The sequence below is a fragment of the Hoplias malabaricus genome, chromosome 1 (genome assembly GCF_029633855.1).
Source record: "Hoplias malabaricus isolate fHopMal1 chromosome 1, fHopMal1.hap1, whole genome shotgun sequence".
In the NCBI taxonomy this organism is placed as follows: domain Eukaryota; kingdom Metazoa; phylum Chordata; class Actinopteri; order Characiformes; family Erythrinidae; genus Hoplias; species Hoplias malabaricus.
The window spans coordinates 52,860,840-52,879,855 of record NC_089800.1 but is presented as its reverse complement, the minus strand read 5'-3'; the positions used below and the strand labels follow the sequence as shown (position 1 = coordinate 52,879,855).

At 43.2% G+C, this 19,016-nt stretch overlaps 3 protein-coding genes across 3 annotated transcripts; 1 reads left to right on the top strand and 2 right to left on the bottom strand.

The window, feature by feature from the left end:
• Positions 1–2,785: 2,785 nt before the first annotated feature.
• On the bottom strand, positions 2,786–6,290 carry LOC136668603 (uncharacterized). Its single transcript, XM_066646229.1, has 3 exons — positions 6,184–6,290; positions 4,837–4,946; positions 2,786–4,022 (listed from the first exon to the last, which is right to left on the bottom strand). The coding sequence occupies exons 1-3, from the start codon at positions 6,184–6,186 to the stop codon at positions 3,359–3,361; spliced, it is 777 nt and encodes a 258-aa protein (XP_066502326.1). The 5' UTR covers positions 6,187–6,290; the 3' UTR covers positions 2,786–3,358.
• Positions 6,291–7,091: 801 nt separating this feature from the next.
• Positions 7,092–12,208, bottom strand: LOC136693322 (RING finger protein 228). Its single transcript, XM_066666749.1, has one exon. It carries the CDS (start codon positions 11,803–11,805, stop codon positions 10,939–10,941), a length of 867 nt encoding a protein of 288 aa, XP_066522846.1. The 5' UTR covers positions 11,806–12,208; the 3' UTR covers positions 7,092–10,938.
• Positions 12,209–13,977: 1,769 nt separating this feature from the next.
• sgpp2 (sphingosine-1-phosphate phosphatase 2) lies at positions 13,978–18,620 on the top strand. Its single transcript, XM_066666747.1, has 5 exons — positions 13,978–14,171; positions 15,826–15,981; positions 16,197–16,376; positions 16,832–16,921; positions 17,364–18,620. The coding sequence occupies exons 1-5, from the start codon at positions 13,980–13,982 to the stop codon at positions 17,907–17,909; spliced, it is 1,164 nt and encodes a 387-aa protein (XP_066522844.1). The 5' UTR covers positions 13,978–13,979; the 3' UTR covers positions 17,910–18,620.
• Positions 18,621–19,016: the final 396 nt, after the last annotated feature.

Here is a 19,016-nt window from a genome sequence, read left to right as displayed (position 1 = left end):
GACTGGGCTATAAAAATATCACTGTATCCTCTCTGTTTTAAAATCCTTTTATGTTTTACCATATTTTTGCTGTACTTTTTATTTTAAATTCATGTCTTAGTTTTTGATTTAATTAAAACTTTTGATTTTCTTAAAATTGTAACTATCAATGCCAAAGCCTTTCTTAGGTTCCCTACATCTCAGGAATGTCCCAATGCTTTTTATATATTTCTTTAAATCATTTTTTAATCATGTTTGTCAATTTGCATTAATCATTTGTCTTTTTTATGTTGATTCTCCTGCATTTGTTGTCTCTGTAATTTTTCATTTTTGAAGCATTTGAATGACCACACTGTAGATGATGAGTGCTATGTGAATAAACTTGCCTATTAGCCATTGCCATAATGAATCAGATCTAAATCCTAAATCTCTGTAAAGTGTTTATAACAACGTGAATCTCACTTTGTCTGGAGGTATTTGATGATGTTTGGAAGATTTCCAGAATGCCGCAGAGAGCACAGGGAGCAGGATGAGTCCTGTCAGCACTCCACAACACACCTGAAAAAAAAACCATCAAAATATTACCACCTGAACAAAGAACAAACCAAAAACCAGACCATAACATTAGTCCTACTGAATGTTCACTGTATATTTATTCATTGTCTGTAGCCCTTATCCAGATTTAACAGATAGAATTATCAGATTTAATTTTAAATCTAGCTGACTTTCCAGTTAAACCTGGTTCAGCAGCAAAAAAATCTTGGTGTCATAATTGACCCGGAATTATCATTTGATCAACACATAGGTAGTATCACTAGGACAGCTTTTTTACATCTTCGCAATATTGCTAAGATTAGAAATGCCTTATCCCTTCAGGATGCAGAAACATTAGTACATGCCTTTATTACTTCAAGGCTTGACTACTGTAACACACTACTGTCAGGATGCACCAGCAGCAATTTAAGTAAACTTCAACTAGTTCAAAATGCTGCAGCTAGGGTCCTCACTAAAACTAGAAAATTTGAACATATCAGCCCAGCTTTATCATCACTTCATTGGCTGCCTGTTAAATTCCGCATTGACTACAAAATTTTGTTATTAACATATAAAGCTCTACATGGGCTTGCTCCTGAATATCTTCAAGATACAATTTCCTATTATGAGCCTCCACGTTTACTCAGATCACAGAATACTGGATTTTTAATAGTTCCCAGAATTCAGAAGGCCTCAGCTGGGGGAAGAGCCTTTTCTTATAAAGCCCCCAGACTCTGGAATGATCTTCCAGAAAATGTTCGGGACTCAGACACAGTCGCAATCTTCAAATCTAGGCTAAAAACACATCTGTTTAGTTTATCTTTTGGTAGCTAATGCTCCCCCATAGATAAAGGCGGCAGATCCGGGGGGTCCATGGACACAGGGAATTATAGTAAACTGAGGCGCTGGTGCTGTCGTCCCGCCGCTTCTTGCGATCACTCAGGTTTGTTGACGGTGGAGCGGAGGGATGCCAGTGTTTCAGGATGCTCCCGTGTCTGTGTGTCCTTCTGGTTCTCTCCTTTTAGTTAAAGCTGTCATAGTCAGATCTGCCGGAGTCATTAGCCACACTCTGGAAATTTTCATATTTTCTACTTTACAAACACAAAACAGTTCAAAACTAATTCCATCCCTTTACATCTTTCCGAGTAAACAACTGCCCACCTGTCTGTCTGGACACTGATGGATGACTGTCGAGATCCTCCTCCACGCTTCAGACCAGCTGCCCACGCTCCAGCAACCACCAAGTGCCTTGAAGCTGTCCCTACACTGAAGTTCTCACAGACTACTAACTATCATCACCAGTAGATTGACGAGAGGAGGATGGGTCACCCCTTGTGAGCCTTGGTTCCTCCCAAGGTTTCTTCCTCAGCTGGGGGAGTTTTTCCTTGCCACTGTCGCCCCTGGCTTGCTCACTTGAGGGTTTTACATTTGTCTTTACATTTCATGTCAAATCTTGTCTTACTGGAATTCTGTGAAGCTGTTTTGTGACAACATCAGTTGTGAAAAGCGCTATATAAATAAATTTGATTTGATTTGATTTGATCCAGTTCAGGGTTGCGGTGGGTCACAGTCTACCCGGAATCACTGGGCGCAAGGTGGGAACACACCCTGGAGGGTGCACCACTCCTTCACAGGGCAACACACACTCACACATTCACTCACACCTACGGACAGTTTTGAGTCAGCCATCCACCTACAAACGTGTGTTTTTGGAGCGTGGGAGGAACCCGGAGCACACAGAGTCTCAAACCCACAGCTGAGTTGTGTGACAGCGACACTAGCTGTTGTGCCTCTGTGCTGCCCTATTTTCATTGTCTATATATTATGAAAATTGACAATAAATATGGACGAGGCAGCAGACGATAGGTTAACAATGTTACTCAAAGGTTAGTCAACTCATAATGAATAATGTATTTTCTAAGGCTTTTGTACTAACATAAATATAACATGAAGAACTGTTATTGCAGATCAGTACAAATGTGTAACAAAGGACTTCCTCTTTAAAAGCCTTTATAAACAACCACAGAGCAGCTAAAAACAGCTTTCACAGTTATGTTATTGGCAATTCTCAGAATTGGCCACACATTTATAAAGCATGAATACAGGATTCATAGGAAGTGTCACCTATGTAGTTTAAATAGCTATTTAAAAAGACATTTAAATATACAAATACAGTATACTTTGCATATCATTTTAAAAATAAGAAGTCTAGGCACTGAATGATGTTAGACAAACGTATTTATTTCATTATAAAGATCTAGAGAGAGGGGTTTTTACAAAAGAGCATTTAAATTGCATTTTTTTACTTTGGAGTCAAGACATTAATACACACTGTTAAATTATGAAATGTTTTTCAACTCATTTTTAATTTAAAAAAAAAAAACAGTCCTTTCTGTGACACATGGTGGCGGTAGTGCCAAGTGTGACCAGAGCTCAGCTTTGAAGAATATTATTAAGTTAAATGAGGAGGGTATTTAATGCAAGCAGAAATAGCTTTAATACATTTATTTGTTGTTTTTGTATCTTTCTGATTACATTCTTAGGCCAAATTGATGCCTATTTTTTTCAAAAATCTGAAAATCATTGACAAAAAAAATTAGTTGCTTTATTAGTTTATTTTCTTAGGGACTAGTGACCACTAGTGGTGGGACACTGCTATTACCGTGTGACTTTTGTACAGTGCTGTAGTTTAAATGTATTCTCCAATATATGTGGTGGTTTAGTGTAGTGAATAACAGCACTGACCTCAACACAACACATTGGGGTTCGATTCCCAGCTTAGACAGCATATAGATGAATTTAATAAACTCCGTTTATAAATGGAAAGGTTGTAACTGTATTTCCGTCACAGTTTGACCGGGTGCATGCACCGACCGTCTACTTCCCTTTCATAAATACAGGGGATGCACTTTTGGGCGCTGCAGCGGAACAGCGGCACTCGAGCATTTATCTGATTGATACCGGCCTGCCACGCGATCTGATCGGCGTAGTTCTCCCACACTGACATCATGGCATAGCGGTTGGGTCCGTGTCTGTAGCAGTGCCAGAGCGGCCTCTGCCGCTGGACCGAACTGACCTTGTGTTTATAAACCTGTTTGAACACGAACGCTTTGGGGCCAGTGTGATTCTGGAATAAATCTAGAGCAGACATTATACTGTAACGCCCCCTGGGGGAAGGGCAGGAGCTCACACAGGGAGACTGGAAGCTGTAGAAGACAACACAGCCATTTTTGTTTTTGTCCAGCAGCTTCTTCAGCCGCGGATATTGGGTTCCGTTTTCCGACTGATCGGACTGGATCAGCAGCTGGTATTCTGGCAGAGAGTCCATCGTTTTGGTTTTGGCGCCGATCAGACTCTGACCACTGTAAACTCCCTCAATTCCATGTAGGCCATGCTTCACTTTCCAGCTGGGATCTTTTGGGAGGATGTTCTGATTGAGCTTCCCTCTAGATGAACACTTTCTGGACGGAATGTTGATGGCCACTGCAAACATTTCCCCGTCTCCATAACTGAAAAAATAAACCACATTTAGAAATGTTATAGCGGACACCAGCTCGTCCAGCAGTTCTTCTGAAATCCATCTCTTTACATTACACTCTCTTATGGAAAAAACTGTATCTTGTTGGTGTCTGAAATGTAAATTGTCTGTAAGTGTTTTTTCACTGTTTGAATTCCCACAGAAACTCATGCGTAACTCGAGCTGTTTAATTTTGTAGCACTTTCGCTCTGTGTTTACTTTCATGAAGTTAGCGCTCTCCTGAATTTAGAGTCAGTCCCACCTTAAGTAATGTAACTGTAACAGCAAAAATAAGTCAGTGTTACCCCCCTATGGAGCAGGAATAGAGCAACATCTTCATCTCTTTTCCTGCTATCTTAACATTCAGAGACAGCGATGGACTGGGAGAGCTCCTGAGCCAGTTCAGACCAAGACATTTTATTTGTTTCCACTTTTTCAGAGCCAAGTAAATGAGAAACAAAGAAACACGGAACCTTCTTCCAGAGAAACCAACTGACCAGAGAGCTAGCAAGTGGTGAGGAACACAATCTGGATTTTATGAATTAAAATCATGAACATCATCTTTAAAGCAGCAGTCTTCACTCATTAGGAAGCAATCTCTAGATGCATTTGGACAGATGACCACTGGCCTAACTATTTTTGTTTCAGATTAAATTGAATTCAATTAAAATTTTTAAGCAGCAATAATTTCACTGTGTGCTCTTAAAAAACGAGAGAGACAAAGAGAGAGAGAGGGCAAGGGTGAGAAAACGAAAGAGAGGTAGGTCAGGTCTACAGGAAAAATTTTGGACCATTTTCCTTCTTACTTTTCCTGGAGGAATTTGATGATTTGAGGAAGGTTGTTGATCTCAGCTCCAGACGAAGAAAAGAAATTCAAAGAGAACAGGAAGAGCCCGACCACAGCTGCAGAGCAAACCTGAATAAAACACACCCCAAAGCAAAACATTAACACAATTAGTCCAATCTGCAGGTTCCTTACAGTGTTGAATTGTGGAAGACAGTAATGAAATGTGGAGCATTTTCAGAGGAGATACATGGATAAATCAATGAGCAGCAAACTGACAAAAGCATTACAATGAGTAGGAGCAGTGACTCCCATTTCACCCTATAAGCCCTATCCTTCGTTTTTTCTCAGGGGAAGGGTGTCTCAATTCTTGTTGGGATAGAGGGTTAGGGCCAATGGATAGGGCTCTACACCCCTTAAAAACGTCAGACAAAGGGCTATGCCTGCTGTGAACTGCTGAGAAGACCCCCGAACAAGCAATCAAAAAAAGCCACTAATGTAAACACTGGGCGCAAGGCATTAACACACCCTGGAGGGGGTGTCTCCCCCGCAGGGCAACACACTCGCATTCACGAACACTTTTGAATCACTAATCCACCTACCAACATGTGTTTTTGGAGCATGGGAGGAAACCAGAGCACCCAGAGGAAACCCACCTAGACCCAGGGAGCACACACCACACTCCTCACAGACAGTCACCCGGAGGAAATCCACGCAGACACAGGGAGAACACACCACCCTCCTCACAGGCAGTCACCAGGAGCGGGACTTGAACCCACAACCTCCAGGACCCTGGAGCTGTGACAGAGAGACTACCTGCTGTACCACTTAATGTAGATTCAGTACAAGGATTTTATGTTTCACCTTAAATAGTGAAAATTACATGTTAGCACCTGTGGCTACTGCAATATTTAAGGTGGGACTGAAATTCTGAACAAAAAAGACGCAAATAAGCAGCTGATTTCAGTTTTGTATCACAGTGAGTTCAGAGGGTGTGAAATTGTAGCATTGTTGAACGCTTTTGAAGGCCAGCAGCACTCCTCTGATATCACTGCAGACTGGCAACAGACCACCACTGGAGCACTGTTTTTTTGTGTCCCATTCCATAAGGGAATATTTTGAACAACTGCCCTCTTTAACTCAGTTCCAAGGGCAAGATCACACTTGAAAACAAGGGGTAGAGGTGAAAATAAGAAGTGGGATTCACCATTAGACTCCCCCTCTGCAAAACTGTCACTCTATTGTTTCCTAGAGTGAGAGCGTGGTGGAGCTGCAGCTGCAGGGTCTCGGGGCCCTGTGTTTGATTACCCCCTCAGGTCTGAGTCTGATACGAATGCATTTCAGATAAAAAGAAAGAGCAAATACGTACCATGTTGTGGTCGTAGTCCAGCTGCACTTTTAATACAGATTTTTACTCTGTGTGCATGTGTGAAAGGGAGCGAGAGAGAGGGTATTTGCTCTTATTGCGCAACCATTAAAACTGCACACAGACCTCTTTCTGTTCCCTGTTACTGAAAAAAGATGAAGCAGCAAATTTTCCACATGACCAGAGTTCCATTCAGGTATTTTTATTTTGCTACAAATAAATTATATAAACACCCAGACCAGCCAAAGCCACGTTAGAATGACCTCCTTACTGTCCGCTGACCATAAAGGTGCAGACTCTGGTCCGACTGTTGCTCTGCATGCTTTGTTTTGCCCCCTTGTTCTTTAATGCTCAGGACCCCCCACTGAACCCGCTAAGTAGAGGTATGATTTGGGCGGTGGATCATTATCAGCGCAGTAGTGACACTGACGTGATGGTGGTGCATAAGCATGTGTAGTCCCTTTTAGGTGTGTGCTTGTTTGTGTTGGCCGTCAGAAGAATGCAGATTTTTTTTTTTTTTTACATTACATTTCCAAGATTTATAAATATTCTGACCACTAGAGGTCGCAAAAGACTGTGTTTTATTATTGTGGCCCATCGACACCCATTTTGCGTTTCTTTGATATAATAAAACATAACAGTACATTAAAATGTGATGAAAACCTTATTGTTTCAGTTACAAATAGAGTCCACCCGTTAATTCTATGTAGCAAATAAAATCTTTGGGCATTGGTTTGATTTATGGTTAATCTATATATATATTTATGGTTAATTATATATATATATATATATATATATATATATATATATATATATCAACCACAAACAGAGACCACAAATGTACTTCTTTACAAATGAACAAACACGTATCTTCAGTTCAGTTTTTTAATCATCTACTGAAACATGTTCCTGTTTATAAACAGAACAATGTGCAAATACAAATCGGACATTCTTTCACAATGGAGACTGGGTCAGAAAGTGTTAAAAACACACACATAGCTAAATACAAACAGCTCCACAGTGAGGCATACAGAGTAAATATGGGAAATGTGCGCTAGAATATGATCTGTGGTCGTTACACGTCATGTATGCAGACGTTTACACACCCCACAAATCAAATATCTGTAATAAACCCCCAACATAGCCAGCTAATGTTTTTGCTGTATATTCTTGGCTAGCACTAGCTAGCCAGGATATTTTAGATTCTAGACACAGGTTTACAACATTTACCTTTGTTTCAATCAAAAATTATATTATTTGCTCCTAAACCACTATATCTACTTAATTTAGCTAGCCAACTAACTTAGCCCCATAACTGCAGCATTATTTCACCTTCAAAACACTTATTATAAGTTAGCATTGCTAAGCAACTAAACCACATGTTGCCCAGGAGTGTGTAAACATTTGCACAGCTGTATCTAACATTACTAAAATAGTGGCTGTTAACTGTGAACTGATTCTGTGGACATTGACTTAAAACACATTCAAGCTTTTTTCTTTTGTGTTGATTTGTGTTTTTGTGTTATTTAAATGCCATTGTTTAACTCTCTCTCTGTTTGTTATTAATGGGCACAGGGTGACATTATTGCTGCCTTTTTAAAAAGATTTAAAAGACTAAAAATTTCTGTTGAATCTGAATCAAGGATCAATGATTTCCGAACAGATTTAGGCCAGTGTTTGCCTTTTGTCCAAAAATATCTAGGCACCAATATGTAATGAGCAAACCGGGACAATGTGTTTTAAATCCCTATAGACATGAAAAGCACAGTGTGGCACATGAAGTCACTATCCCCAATGTTAGAACATTGAGAGCCCACCAGAGGGCTATGAACCCCTTTCCCCAGCACTGGGATGTGGCACATTGGAACTGTGTTCCCTGGAGTGATGGAGATAATGATCCAGAACTAATACTCCAAATTCAGCATGTGACTTCACTACTATTTATGTGGCTGAATGCAATAAAATCTTCTAAAATCTGGTGTAAAGGCTTCCCAGTGCAAAACCAGAGAAGTTAAATTTCTCAGAGAAATACACTCTTCATTTCAGAAGAAATGCTGGACAAGTAATTGTCCACAAACTTTTGGACGCATAGTGTGTGCAGTGAATACTGTGCAATTTCAAACGCAGCCTATGACTACTTGCTCATATCAACTTCTGTGATTGATTATCGATGAGTTGATTAGCTCAGGAATGCATAGTGCCTTTCAAACATCAGTGTTACTGATTATCTGTCCAAATAATTAATACTATTAACTGATGTTGAATTAACTTTAGTGTAAGTAACACATACTCACACACAGCAAAAACATACAAAAAAAGGAAGGCAGTGTAGTGCACATGTCCACAGACAGTGGAGTCAAAACATGGAAGTGCATCAGGGAAAGGATTCACGGAAACATTCAGAAAACATACAAACTATAAATATTCATGAATCAGCCAATCGGAAAGGAATACTACACTATTATTATTATTATGCTAATATATATATTTTTAATTTTCGTAGCATTGCTACCTAGCCAGTAAACTTAGCCTATAGGTTTAGCATTATTTCAATAAAACAATGTAATTATCAGTAAGCATAACAATTTGTTTTCTAGCTAACTAATATAGCCACATGTTTACAACAAAGAAATCTGTTTAATATTTGCAGATTGTCAGTTACCTAACTAGCTAATTAAGCTCATTTTAGCTAATTACCATATATATAGCCACTATGATAGAACTATATCAAACAAAATAACGTTTCTAATCTGCTGCTTATCAGTTAGCTAATTAAAAGATGACCAGCCTTAAAATCAGTTTAGACATGTCTTGTCTTTATATGTAAAATATAAAGATCTAGATGTACAGGCTAATTCTAACATTTTAAGATTAGCTACAAAATAAGAATACTAGACTGCTAAATCATGAAATATTCAAAGATTTCTGAACAGCGGCAGTGTGTCTGAGAACTACATCTAATATATATTTTTAATGTGAGCTCAGCTAACTGAATAAAGCTAAAATCCACACATTCACATCATTAAAACATGCTAACTGAGGCTAATAGCATTCATTCAGAGAGTGTATCCTAAAACGTAAGAAAGATTTTTCTTAGTTCCGTGAATCCGGCCCCAGTCGTCACTGTGTGACCAAAACTTTATAAATTAATATTTTAAAAAATGTTTTTAATATATTTTTTTTTCAGCTGCCATTTATATGTGGGAATAATTTATGATAAATGGCCCTGAAATAATAACATAAAGTTACCAAATAAATAAATTATGAGCTACAAATTTTAGCTTATATATAAAAAAAATCCTATTTTGCTGTAATGTTTTTTCTAAAGATATTTTACATACAAAGTTTTGATACGACGTGATAAAAATGGAACATACTAAGCCCCTCAGATAGACACTTAAAACATTCCCTCAGTTTAATAAATCATTCCCACAATTAATCATTTTTTCTCTCAGTATGGTGCAGTCAGTAGTTTTCTACATTGATTCTTCTTCATGTTCTGAAACAGCCGTTACACTGACACCTAGTGGCCTGGGTGTCTCAGAGAACCTAATATGGACCATGGACGCCCCCATGTGGTTGGCCTGGTCTATGGTGCATAAACTGACTCATTCAGGGATGACAGTCATTTGATTCTGCATTTTAAAAGCTGCACTAAATAGTAACTGTGTAAAGAAAATAAATAATCATTGACAGTGATATAAATATTGTTTGTTGCTTTTTGGTGGTACAAACCACTGACTGCACCTTTAAACTGAGGTGTATGTGTTTTAAGTTGCTAAATTTTTGTGTGGGGGCTCTGTAGGAAGGCAAGCATCTCTTTGAACTAAACTCTACACAGGTGGGTTTCATATACGAGTGTGTAATAATATGATTATCGCTTTACATCAAGACTGCACCGTAAAAGCTTCTACGGCGGTGTGAAGATTGTCGGCGGTTCTGCATAGCGCTGATGAGGAGGAGCACAGGAAGTGATGTCAGAGTAAAGCTATTGCTCCGCCCACAACTCAGCGGCAGGAAAACAGAGTCTCAGAATTATCAGACAGTCTAGTGGTTAACACACACACACACACGCACAGAGAGAGAGAAGTGTATATCAACTGCATGAGTCTGAAAACACTGTAAAAGATTTAACACTCACACCCAATAAAAATCAGTTACATTAAAGGGAAACTTCACTAAATATTCAAACTTCACCTAAATCTCCTGCATGAGCTGTAAAGTGATGGAGAGTGTTGGGGTGAAGAATTTTATTGTACACATCCTTTCAGAGAAACTTGTGGATTTTTTCCCGTGTTGGTGAATGGAACCAGACATCTCCAACACACACAAACACATTTCCCTCTCCACGTGTCTGAAGAGATTTATATTGGGTTTTGAAGATGATGATGATGGACAATAGTGAAAATCTCAACACCACCTCCTTCGCCAAACTATGTCCAGACATCAGCTGAGTCTCACTTCCTGTAAGGGGCATTTAGACAGAGACGTCTGGTTCCATTCACCTCCATTGTCCACGGTTCTGACTGCAGAACCTCCTCTAGAACCACAGCACTTTTCAGCACTGGGTTTACAGCTCACCCAGAGGATCATGGGAGGGTTTTTTGAAATCAGATGGAGTTCCCCTTTAAGCATAGGTTTGAGTCCCAGATACTGTAAAGGTAAATTCAAAGGCACGACACACACACACACACACACACACACACACACTGTCAGTCCATCATTAGTCCAGCAGGAGGTCCGGGTCTGGAGCACAGTTCACGCGCTCCTCCTGCTGCCCGTGTTGGTGCTCGTGGCCGAGGCTCGTGCCGCGGCCGCCGCCGCCGCGTTGCTCTCGCGCTCAGGTCTGTACTTCAGCCAGCAGAGGAGCCACGTGAGCACCACGGCGAGCATGGCGAGCACGCTCGCAACCGACAAGCACGCGGGCCCGGCAGACGAAGGTGACGTCACTCCTCCCGCTCCACCCGCGTGCACGAACACCAGCCCCACGAAGAGCAGCACGAGCACGGCGAGGAAGGAGCAGACCACGCACGCGCATCCCACGGCGAGCGCAAGCCTCCTGCAGCCGCAGTCGCATCCGCAGCCGGGGCGCGAGACGGACACCGACACGGACACGGAGTCTCGCGAGAGCGTGGTGGCCGAGGAGGGCGTGCTCGTGCCCGCGTTCCCGGCGCTCGAGCTTCCAGTGCTCGCTCCAGCGCTCGTCCCCGTCCCCGTCCCTGTCCCCGTCGGCCTCAGGAGCGCCACGAGCGCCGGATGCAGCGGTGGCGGGTGCGGCGGGAGCGCGTCCTGCGGCAACGGGTCCGAGCGCGCGCACAGCTGGGAGCGCGACGCCACCGCCGCCACCTTGGTGTTGCGCGGGAGCGCGCGTATGCGGCCGTCGGGCACGCGCGTGCGGTGGCGGCACACGGGGCACGTGACACGCCATGGCCTCTCCTCGCGTGCGTGCAGCGCGTGCAGGCACTCGGCGCAGAAGGTGTGCAGGCACTCGAGGAGCGTGGGCGCGCGCCGTTCCCCGTCGAAGTAGTTGTAGCAGATCTTGCACTCAGCCTCCTCCAGCGCGAGCGACGGAACCGGGGACGGAACCGGGACCGGAGTCTCCGGGCCGCTGTCCGCGGAGGCCATGGCGCGCGCTCACATCACCGCGTCCACCGCGTCCTCGCGCTTCTCCTGCGGACGCTCACATCGCGGGAGGAGGAGGATGAAGATGAAGATGATGAAGGGTCGTTACGCCATTTGTTCCCGGTATAAACACGTAACTCGGTTCATAAACACAGTCACACAAACAGCCTGCTCGCGCGCTCCTCCTCCTCCTCCTCCTCCTCGTCCTCCTCGCGCTGATGATGCTGATGCTGATGATGATGCTCACATCACGATGAGTCACGCGGGAGGAGGAGGCAGATGATGAAGGACTTTTATCCCGGGCTTTGTTCTCGATACAAATCAAAGCCACAACGCAGGCAAATAACCCCGCCCCTCTCTCCTCTCTCTGTCTCTCTCACTCTCACACCCTCTCTACCTCTCTCTCTCTCTCTCTCTGTCTCTCACTCTTACACCCTCTCTCTCTCTCTCTGTCTCTCACTCTTACACCCCCCCCTCTCTCTCTCTCTCTCTCTCTCTCTCTCTCTCTCTGTCTCTCTCTCTCTCTCTCTCTCTCTCTGTTTCGGCAGGAGGCGCTCGCGCCACGTCTCAGGAGTCACCCATTACGTCACCGTCTGAGATTCTATTCTGGGAGTAGGGCTAACAGTCACCTACACACACACACACACACACACACACACAAGGAAAGAAATCTTAATATGACGTAATATTCTATTGTGTTATAAACAATAATAATAATAATTGCTTTGGCAGTTGGAGCTCAAGTGTATATTGGACTTATTACATATTTGTACTGGATGTAATAATAATCTTGAAGGAGAACAAAGCACTTCTGTAAGTCATTTACAAGTCTGCTGTAAATGTAATAAAAAATGTAATTAACAAAGAGAGTGAGTGCGTGAGTAAGTGCATGAGTGAGCGAGTGCGTGAATGCGTGAGTGAATGCAAATGAGTGAGTGCGTGAATGCGTGAGTGAATGAGTGTGTGTGAGTGCGTGAATGCGTGAGTGTGAGTGTGTGCATGAGTGAATGAGTGAGTGCGTGTGAGTTAGTGTGTGAATGCATGAGTGTGTGCGTAAGTGAGTGAGTGTGAGTGAGTGCATGTGTGAGTGAGTGCATGAGTAAGTGAGTGCATGAATGCGTGAGCGAGTGAGTGTGTGAATGCATGAGTGAGTGTGTGTGAGTGAGTGCATGAGTGAGTGTGTAAGTGAGTGAGTGTGTGCGTGAATATGTGCGTGAGTGCATGAATGCATGAGTGAGTGCATGAGTGAATGCGTGAGAGAGTGAGTGCATGAATGCGTGAGTGAATGTTTGTGAGGGAGTGAGTGTGAGTGAGTGAGTGTGTGAGTGCGTGGGTGAGTGAGTGTGTGTGTGTGTGTGAGTGTGTGAATGCATGTGTGAGTGAATGAGTGCGTGAATGAGTGGTTGTGTGTGAAGGTGTGTATACACAGATGTGTGTGTGCACCAGGTGATACACCGGCAGTTCAACAGTGAGGAGTAGAACCCTTCAGAGTCACCAGCGCAGCTCAGAACAGAACAGACAGGTCTCACCCTGGACTTCACCAACACTGACACTGCACACAACAACACGATAATCTCTTCCACATCTGTACCACAGCCCAGTATATTTCTATAACACTGTACAGATGTTTACACTAACTGGCACCTTCTGCATTTATATATAGCAGCGTACAATTGGGTAGATATGTGGGCAGTTGTTTACAGGTGTGTACAGGTTCATGGCAAAGTTTCTGTAGGTGTATACAGATATTTACAGGTTGTGTGGATGTTTAAATGTGTGTGCAGATGTATACTGGAGTTGATGTGTAGAGGTGTGTGAAGATGTGTATGGGTGTGTGTAGATATGTACAGGTGTGTGTAGATGTGTACAGGAGTTGGTGTGTACAGGTGTGTGTAGATGTGTACAGGAGTTGGTGTGTACAGGTGTGTGTAGATATGTACAGGTGTGTGTAGATGTGTACAGGTGTGTGTTGATGTGTACAGGTGTGTGTAGATATGTACAGGTGTGTGTAGATGTGTACAGGTGTGTGTTGATGTGTACAGGTGTGCTGGTGTGGGGCTTCTCTACCTGTCCTATTGTAAAGTTATTAGATGCGTCAGAGGCGCACCTGCGCGCGTGCGGGTAATGCAGTGAACACGGAAGCTTGCGCTCGGCAGTCAGCGCGCTCGGCAGTAATGATGATGTTGGTGAAGGAGGTGAGCCGCGTGCTCGTGCACCTAAACAGCCCGGAGCTAGTCGCGCGCTTCCAGCGAGCCTGCGGATTGTTCCCTGCGCGAGGGCAACACAACGGAGACACGAGGAAGAACCACGGCACGCGCGAGAGGAATGGCACAGTAAAAATCACACAAGGCGGAGAGCACGAGCACAGCGTGAGTGAAAACATACACACACACACACACACACACACATACACACACACACACACACACCGTTACTTAGTTTTCTATCATTCTGAGGACTTCTATAGACCTATGTGATCGGAGCTAAATATTTTTGCACCGAGACTTATAACTAAACTTAAAACTAATGCTAATCTCTGGAATCAAAGAGCACACTTTATGACCTTGTATGATTAATGTTAGTTTTTTTTTAAACAAATTAAACAAGGACCAGTTCTAAGGTCCCCAATTTGATACACATTTTATTTTGTTCTGTCATTATGAGGTCCTCATGGGGTAGCAAGACAAAACAGACACACACACACACACACACACACACATACACATACACCACACACACACACACACACACACACAGAGGCACAAGCTAAATGTTCACACACAAACATACACACACTCACGTGAGACAGGCTTTTCCCGCTCTTCCAGTTTGAGCACCTACCTGCACATTCTCTTACCTGGAAGACCAGGGTCACAGGTAAAAGTTACATGCAAAACATCTGTACATCTGAGGTGTGTTCTAAAGTGCTGTCCACCTATAACTCAGAGGTCACCTCTGAAAGTTGATTGTAGGACCTGTTATATTGTGGTCACCTGCAATACACCTGAAATACTGAGATCTTCTATAATATAACCGTGTTGCTCTACACTAATCTACTATACTCTGTGTTGCTCTACACTAATCTACTATACTCTGTAGTACTCTACACTAATCTACTATATTCTGTGTTACTCCATACTAATCTACTATACTCTGTGTCACTCCACACCAATCTACTATTCTCTGTGTTACTCTACAATAAACTACTCTACTCCATGTTACTCCACACTAATCTAATATACTCTGTGTTACTCTACAATAATATACTATACTTTGTGTTACTCTACACAAATATACCATACTCTGTATTACTCTACAATGGACTATTATACTCTGTTACTTTACCATAATATAATATAATCTGTGTTACTATAAACTAATCTATTCTTCTCTTTGTTACTCCACAATAATCTTTTCTGTGTTACTCTACAATAATGTACTATACTATGTGCTGCTCTACACGAATATACTATAATCTGTTAATCTACACTAATCCACTATACTCTGTTTTGCTCTAATTTACTCTAATCCATGTTACTCCACGCTAATCTACTCTACTCTGTGTCGCTACCCTAATCTACTATACTATGTGTCACTCTACACTGATCTACTATACTCCGTGTCACTCTACACTAATTTACTATTCTCTGTGTCACTCCACACTAATATACTATACTCTGTGCCACTCTACACTAATCTACTATTCTCTGTGTCACTCCACACTAATATACTATACTCTGTGCCACTCTACACTAATCTACTATTCTCTGTGTCACTCCACACTAATATTCTATACTCTGTGTTACTCTACAATAATCTACTATACTCTGTTACTCTACAATAATGTACTATATTCTGTGTTACTGTAATCTATCATATTTTGCATTAGAAGTGTTATATTACTATAGTGTTATTATGCAATAATATACTATACAGTTTTATGCTGGTATTCTTTGTTCATTTAATATACTGTGTTACTGTGGGTTCTAAACTTCTATGCCTTGTTTTACACTTATTATTCAGTGTAACCTGCAGTATGAGGTGAAGAACTGGACACTCTATTTCCTGTTTGTGGTATCTGCTGCTCTGGGACATGAAGTTTTCTACATTTCCTTCCTGCCGTGTATTCACTGGAACCTGGATCCATTTCTCTGCAGGAGACTCGTCAACATCTGGGCTGTGAGACACACACACACACACACACACACAAACAGAAAGAAAGTTTAAAATCCTTCTTCACGTTATAAAGCATCCATTATATTGACATTTAGTGGCCTGGAGATTCTGTAGTGACTAATCACTTTCATAAATATTGTTGGATGGGCTTTTTAAACTCACCAACTTTCCGAAGTCTCTCTCTCACACTCTCTCTCTCTCTCTCTGTATGTATGTAGGTGGTGATGTATATAGGGCAGGTAATGAAGGATGTTCTGAAGTTGCCACGGCCCAGAGCACCCCCTGTGGTGAAGCTGGAGCAGAGAGTAGATGCTGAGTACGGCCTTCCATCCACTCACGCCATGGCAGCTACCGCCATCTCATTCACACTCTTACTCAGCGCCACTGAGAGGGTACAGGTAAAATATACGGATATATACACAGATGAGCCACAAGATTACAACCACTGCCAGGTAAAAAAGTATAACACAGATGATGTGGTTACAGTGTATAAGTACTGAGGCAGTGTTTGAACAGGTCACCCTGTGATGGTCATAATGTCTTGGTTAGGCTCTTGGAGTGTCATGGTCAGAAGGACAACCATTAATTCTTTCTGCAGTGTGTGCTTCAGTAACTCATCTGTGGGATCAGACCTGACTAGTGGGTCACTACTTGTCCTTCCGTGGGCTACTTTTCTCCTGAACTGACCACGGGTATCAAGAGCACCCTAAAAGCCCTAAGATTTAGAGACGATCAAATAAAAACAATAGCGATTTGACTGGTCTTTGTAGTGTAATCTTTTGTATATTCTATGATTGTATAAAATAAGAGTCCTCAGCTGTGTATTAACAGATGGGTATCGCTGTGTGTGTAGTTCCCGTTTGTGCTGGGTTTGCTGGTGGCTGTTGTTCTGTCTGCTCTGGTGGGTCTCAGTCGACTCTACACCGGGATGCACTCCGCACTGGTAAGGACTTGCTGTGTGTAGGATTCTCTTCAATCGTGTTGAGCTAATAAAACTCTATCAGCAATTAGTGGTCTCCTCCAAGCGTGTTGAGAACACAAGTAACATAAGCACATGGAGAGGTCCCTATCCACTTCTGTGTGTGTGTGTGAGAGAGAGAGAGTGAGTGATATGCTGAGGGAGGGTCAGTGTGAATGAAAGACATGCAGTAAACACCCTGAACTTTGCTCCTTGTGAGTTAACTGTTATACGCAGGTACAATCGTGTGTTTTAGCACAGAGCTACATCACATTTAGCATATGCTCCACAGAGTGGGTCTCCTATATGGGGGCAACTATTTTTAACACATAATTCTTCATCCACGGTGGACACTAGGTGTCAGTATAACAGGTGTTTTTTGAGACTGATCAAATCATTGATTGCACCTTTAATGACTCTTCCTCAGGATGTGATGAGTGGGATTCTGATCTCAGCGATGATCCTGGGAGTGTCGTACCCTTACTGGACGACTCTGGACTTCCTGCAGCTGAACAGTCCCTTGTCCCCCGTCGTGGCAGTGGTTCTGCCCCTGTATCTGTGTTATAAATACCCCGAGCTGGACCACTACAGCACCACTCGGGGGGACACCACTATTATTATGGGAGTGGCTTCTGGCTGCTCCGTGGGATACTGGGCCAATCAGCAGTTGGGTATCACATTTGAACCCTCTGGGCCGTTCCCCGTGACCCTTGGGCCCGTGACGCTGGTGACTGTCGTGCTGTGTGTGGCCCGGTTCTGTGTGGGGCTGGTGATCCTGGTCCTGACCCGACAGATCATGCGCTGGTTAAGTTTGAGGTTCATCTGCTGGACATACGGAGTCAGTGTCGGAGATATCGAGGCCAGAAGGAGGAAAGAAATCGAGGTTCCATATAAGTTCTGCACGTACTTGACCATCGGACTGGTCAACAGCCTCGGGGGCGGCCGGGCCTTCGCTCTGTTAGGGCTGCTATGACCTTCTACCCCTTAGTTCATGTCAGGACCGCAGGACAGTGGTCAACCTGCTGCTCTCCATGGGGCTGACTGGGGTTCAGTTCCAGACTCAAGTACACTTTACCAGTAAGGGTCCTTAAACAATCAGGAAAAAAACAAACTCCATAAATAAAAGAACAACAACTGGGAGGAAGCAAGACTCAAAGAGGAACCTGCTTAAGAACGAGAAGAAGAACCACTGACAAGAGCCAAGACTCAAAAGACAAACACCAATGAGAAGAACCATTACTCAAAGAAGAACCTGCTTGTGAACAACTCAGAGGAACCAAGACTCAAATGAGAACAAGAGGAAGAACAACCGAGAGAAACCAAGGGTCAAAACTCTCTATGAAAACTACTAAAAATAAAAGACCTCCCTTCAGAACAACATGAAGAACCACCGAGGAGCCAAGACTGATAAGAGAACCTCCCACAGAACCGAGACTCATGACACTTCTAATAAATCTGACTGTTGCAGGAAGTGGAACAGACCCGTTTACACCAGTCACTGCTTCCTCTGCGGCACACGGCGTGTCCTTCAGAGCGAGGGTGACCGGCGTTACGGTCAGTGAGGGGGCAGGAGACACTTGTGAGTTTAAGGGTTACTGTTACTGTTTAAGGGAAGTGTGTGCCAGGGCTGAATAAATGGGACAGTGGACCAGGGACAGACCGTCTGGTTTTATGACTGTTATTATTAAGGTTTTCTTGCTTTGAACTGCTTCAGACACACCCTCAGTCATCTGAGTGAGACATACACTGCCCCTCCCTAAGCCCTCTGACCTCCATTGACTGTTTTACCGCACTTTCCCAGAGGCCTCTGACCATTACTCCACACCCTCCCAGATCCCTCCGACTTTTACACCGCACCCTCCCAGAGCCCTGACTTTTACACCGCACCCTCCCAGATGCCTCCGACTTTTACACCGCACCCTCCCAGAGCCCTGACTTTTACACCGCACCCTCCCAGAGCCCTGACTTTTACACCGCACCCTCCCAGATGCCTCCGACTTTTACACCGCACCCTCCCAGAGCCCTGACTTTTACACCGCACCCTCCCAGAGCCCTGACTTTTACACCGCACCCTCCCAGA

Bases quoted from the DNA above. Each gene is read 5' to 3' on its own strand.
- LOC136693322 (XM_066666749.1), bottom strand. From the start codon at position 11,805: ATGGCCTCCGCGGACAGCGGCCCGGAGACTCCGGTCCCGGTTCCGTCC.
- sgpp2 (XM_066666747.1), top strand. From the start codon at position 13,980: ATGATGTTGGTGAAGGAGGTGAGCCGCGTGCTCGTGCACCTAAACAGC. The intron at 14,172-15,825 runs GTGAGTGAAAAC...CTTATTATTCAG, and splicing joins GCGGAGAGCACGAGCACAGC to TGTAACCTGCAGTATGAGGT. The intron at 16,922-17,363 runs GTAAGGACTTGC...ACTCTTCCTCAG, and splicing joins CCGGGATGCACTCCGCACTG to GATGTGATGAGTGGGATTCT.
- LOC136668603 (XM_066646229.1), bottom strand. The intron at 4,023-4,836 runs GTAAGAAGGAAA...TTATTTTTTCAG, and splicing joins ATCAAATTCCTCCAGGAAAA to TTATGGAGACGGGGAAATGT.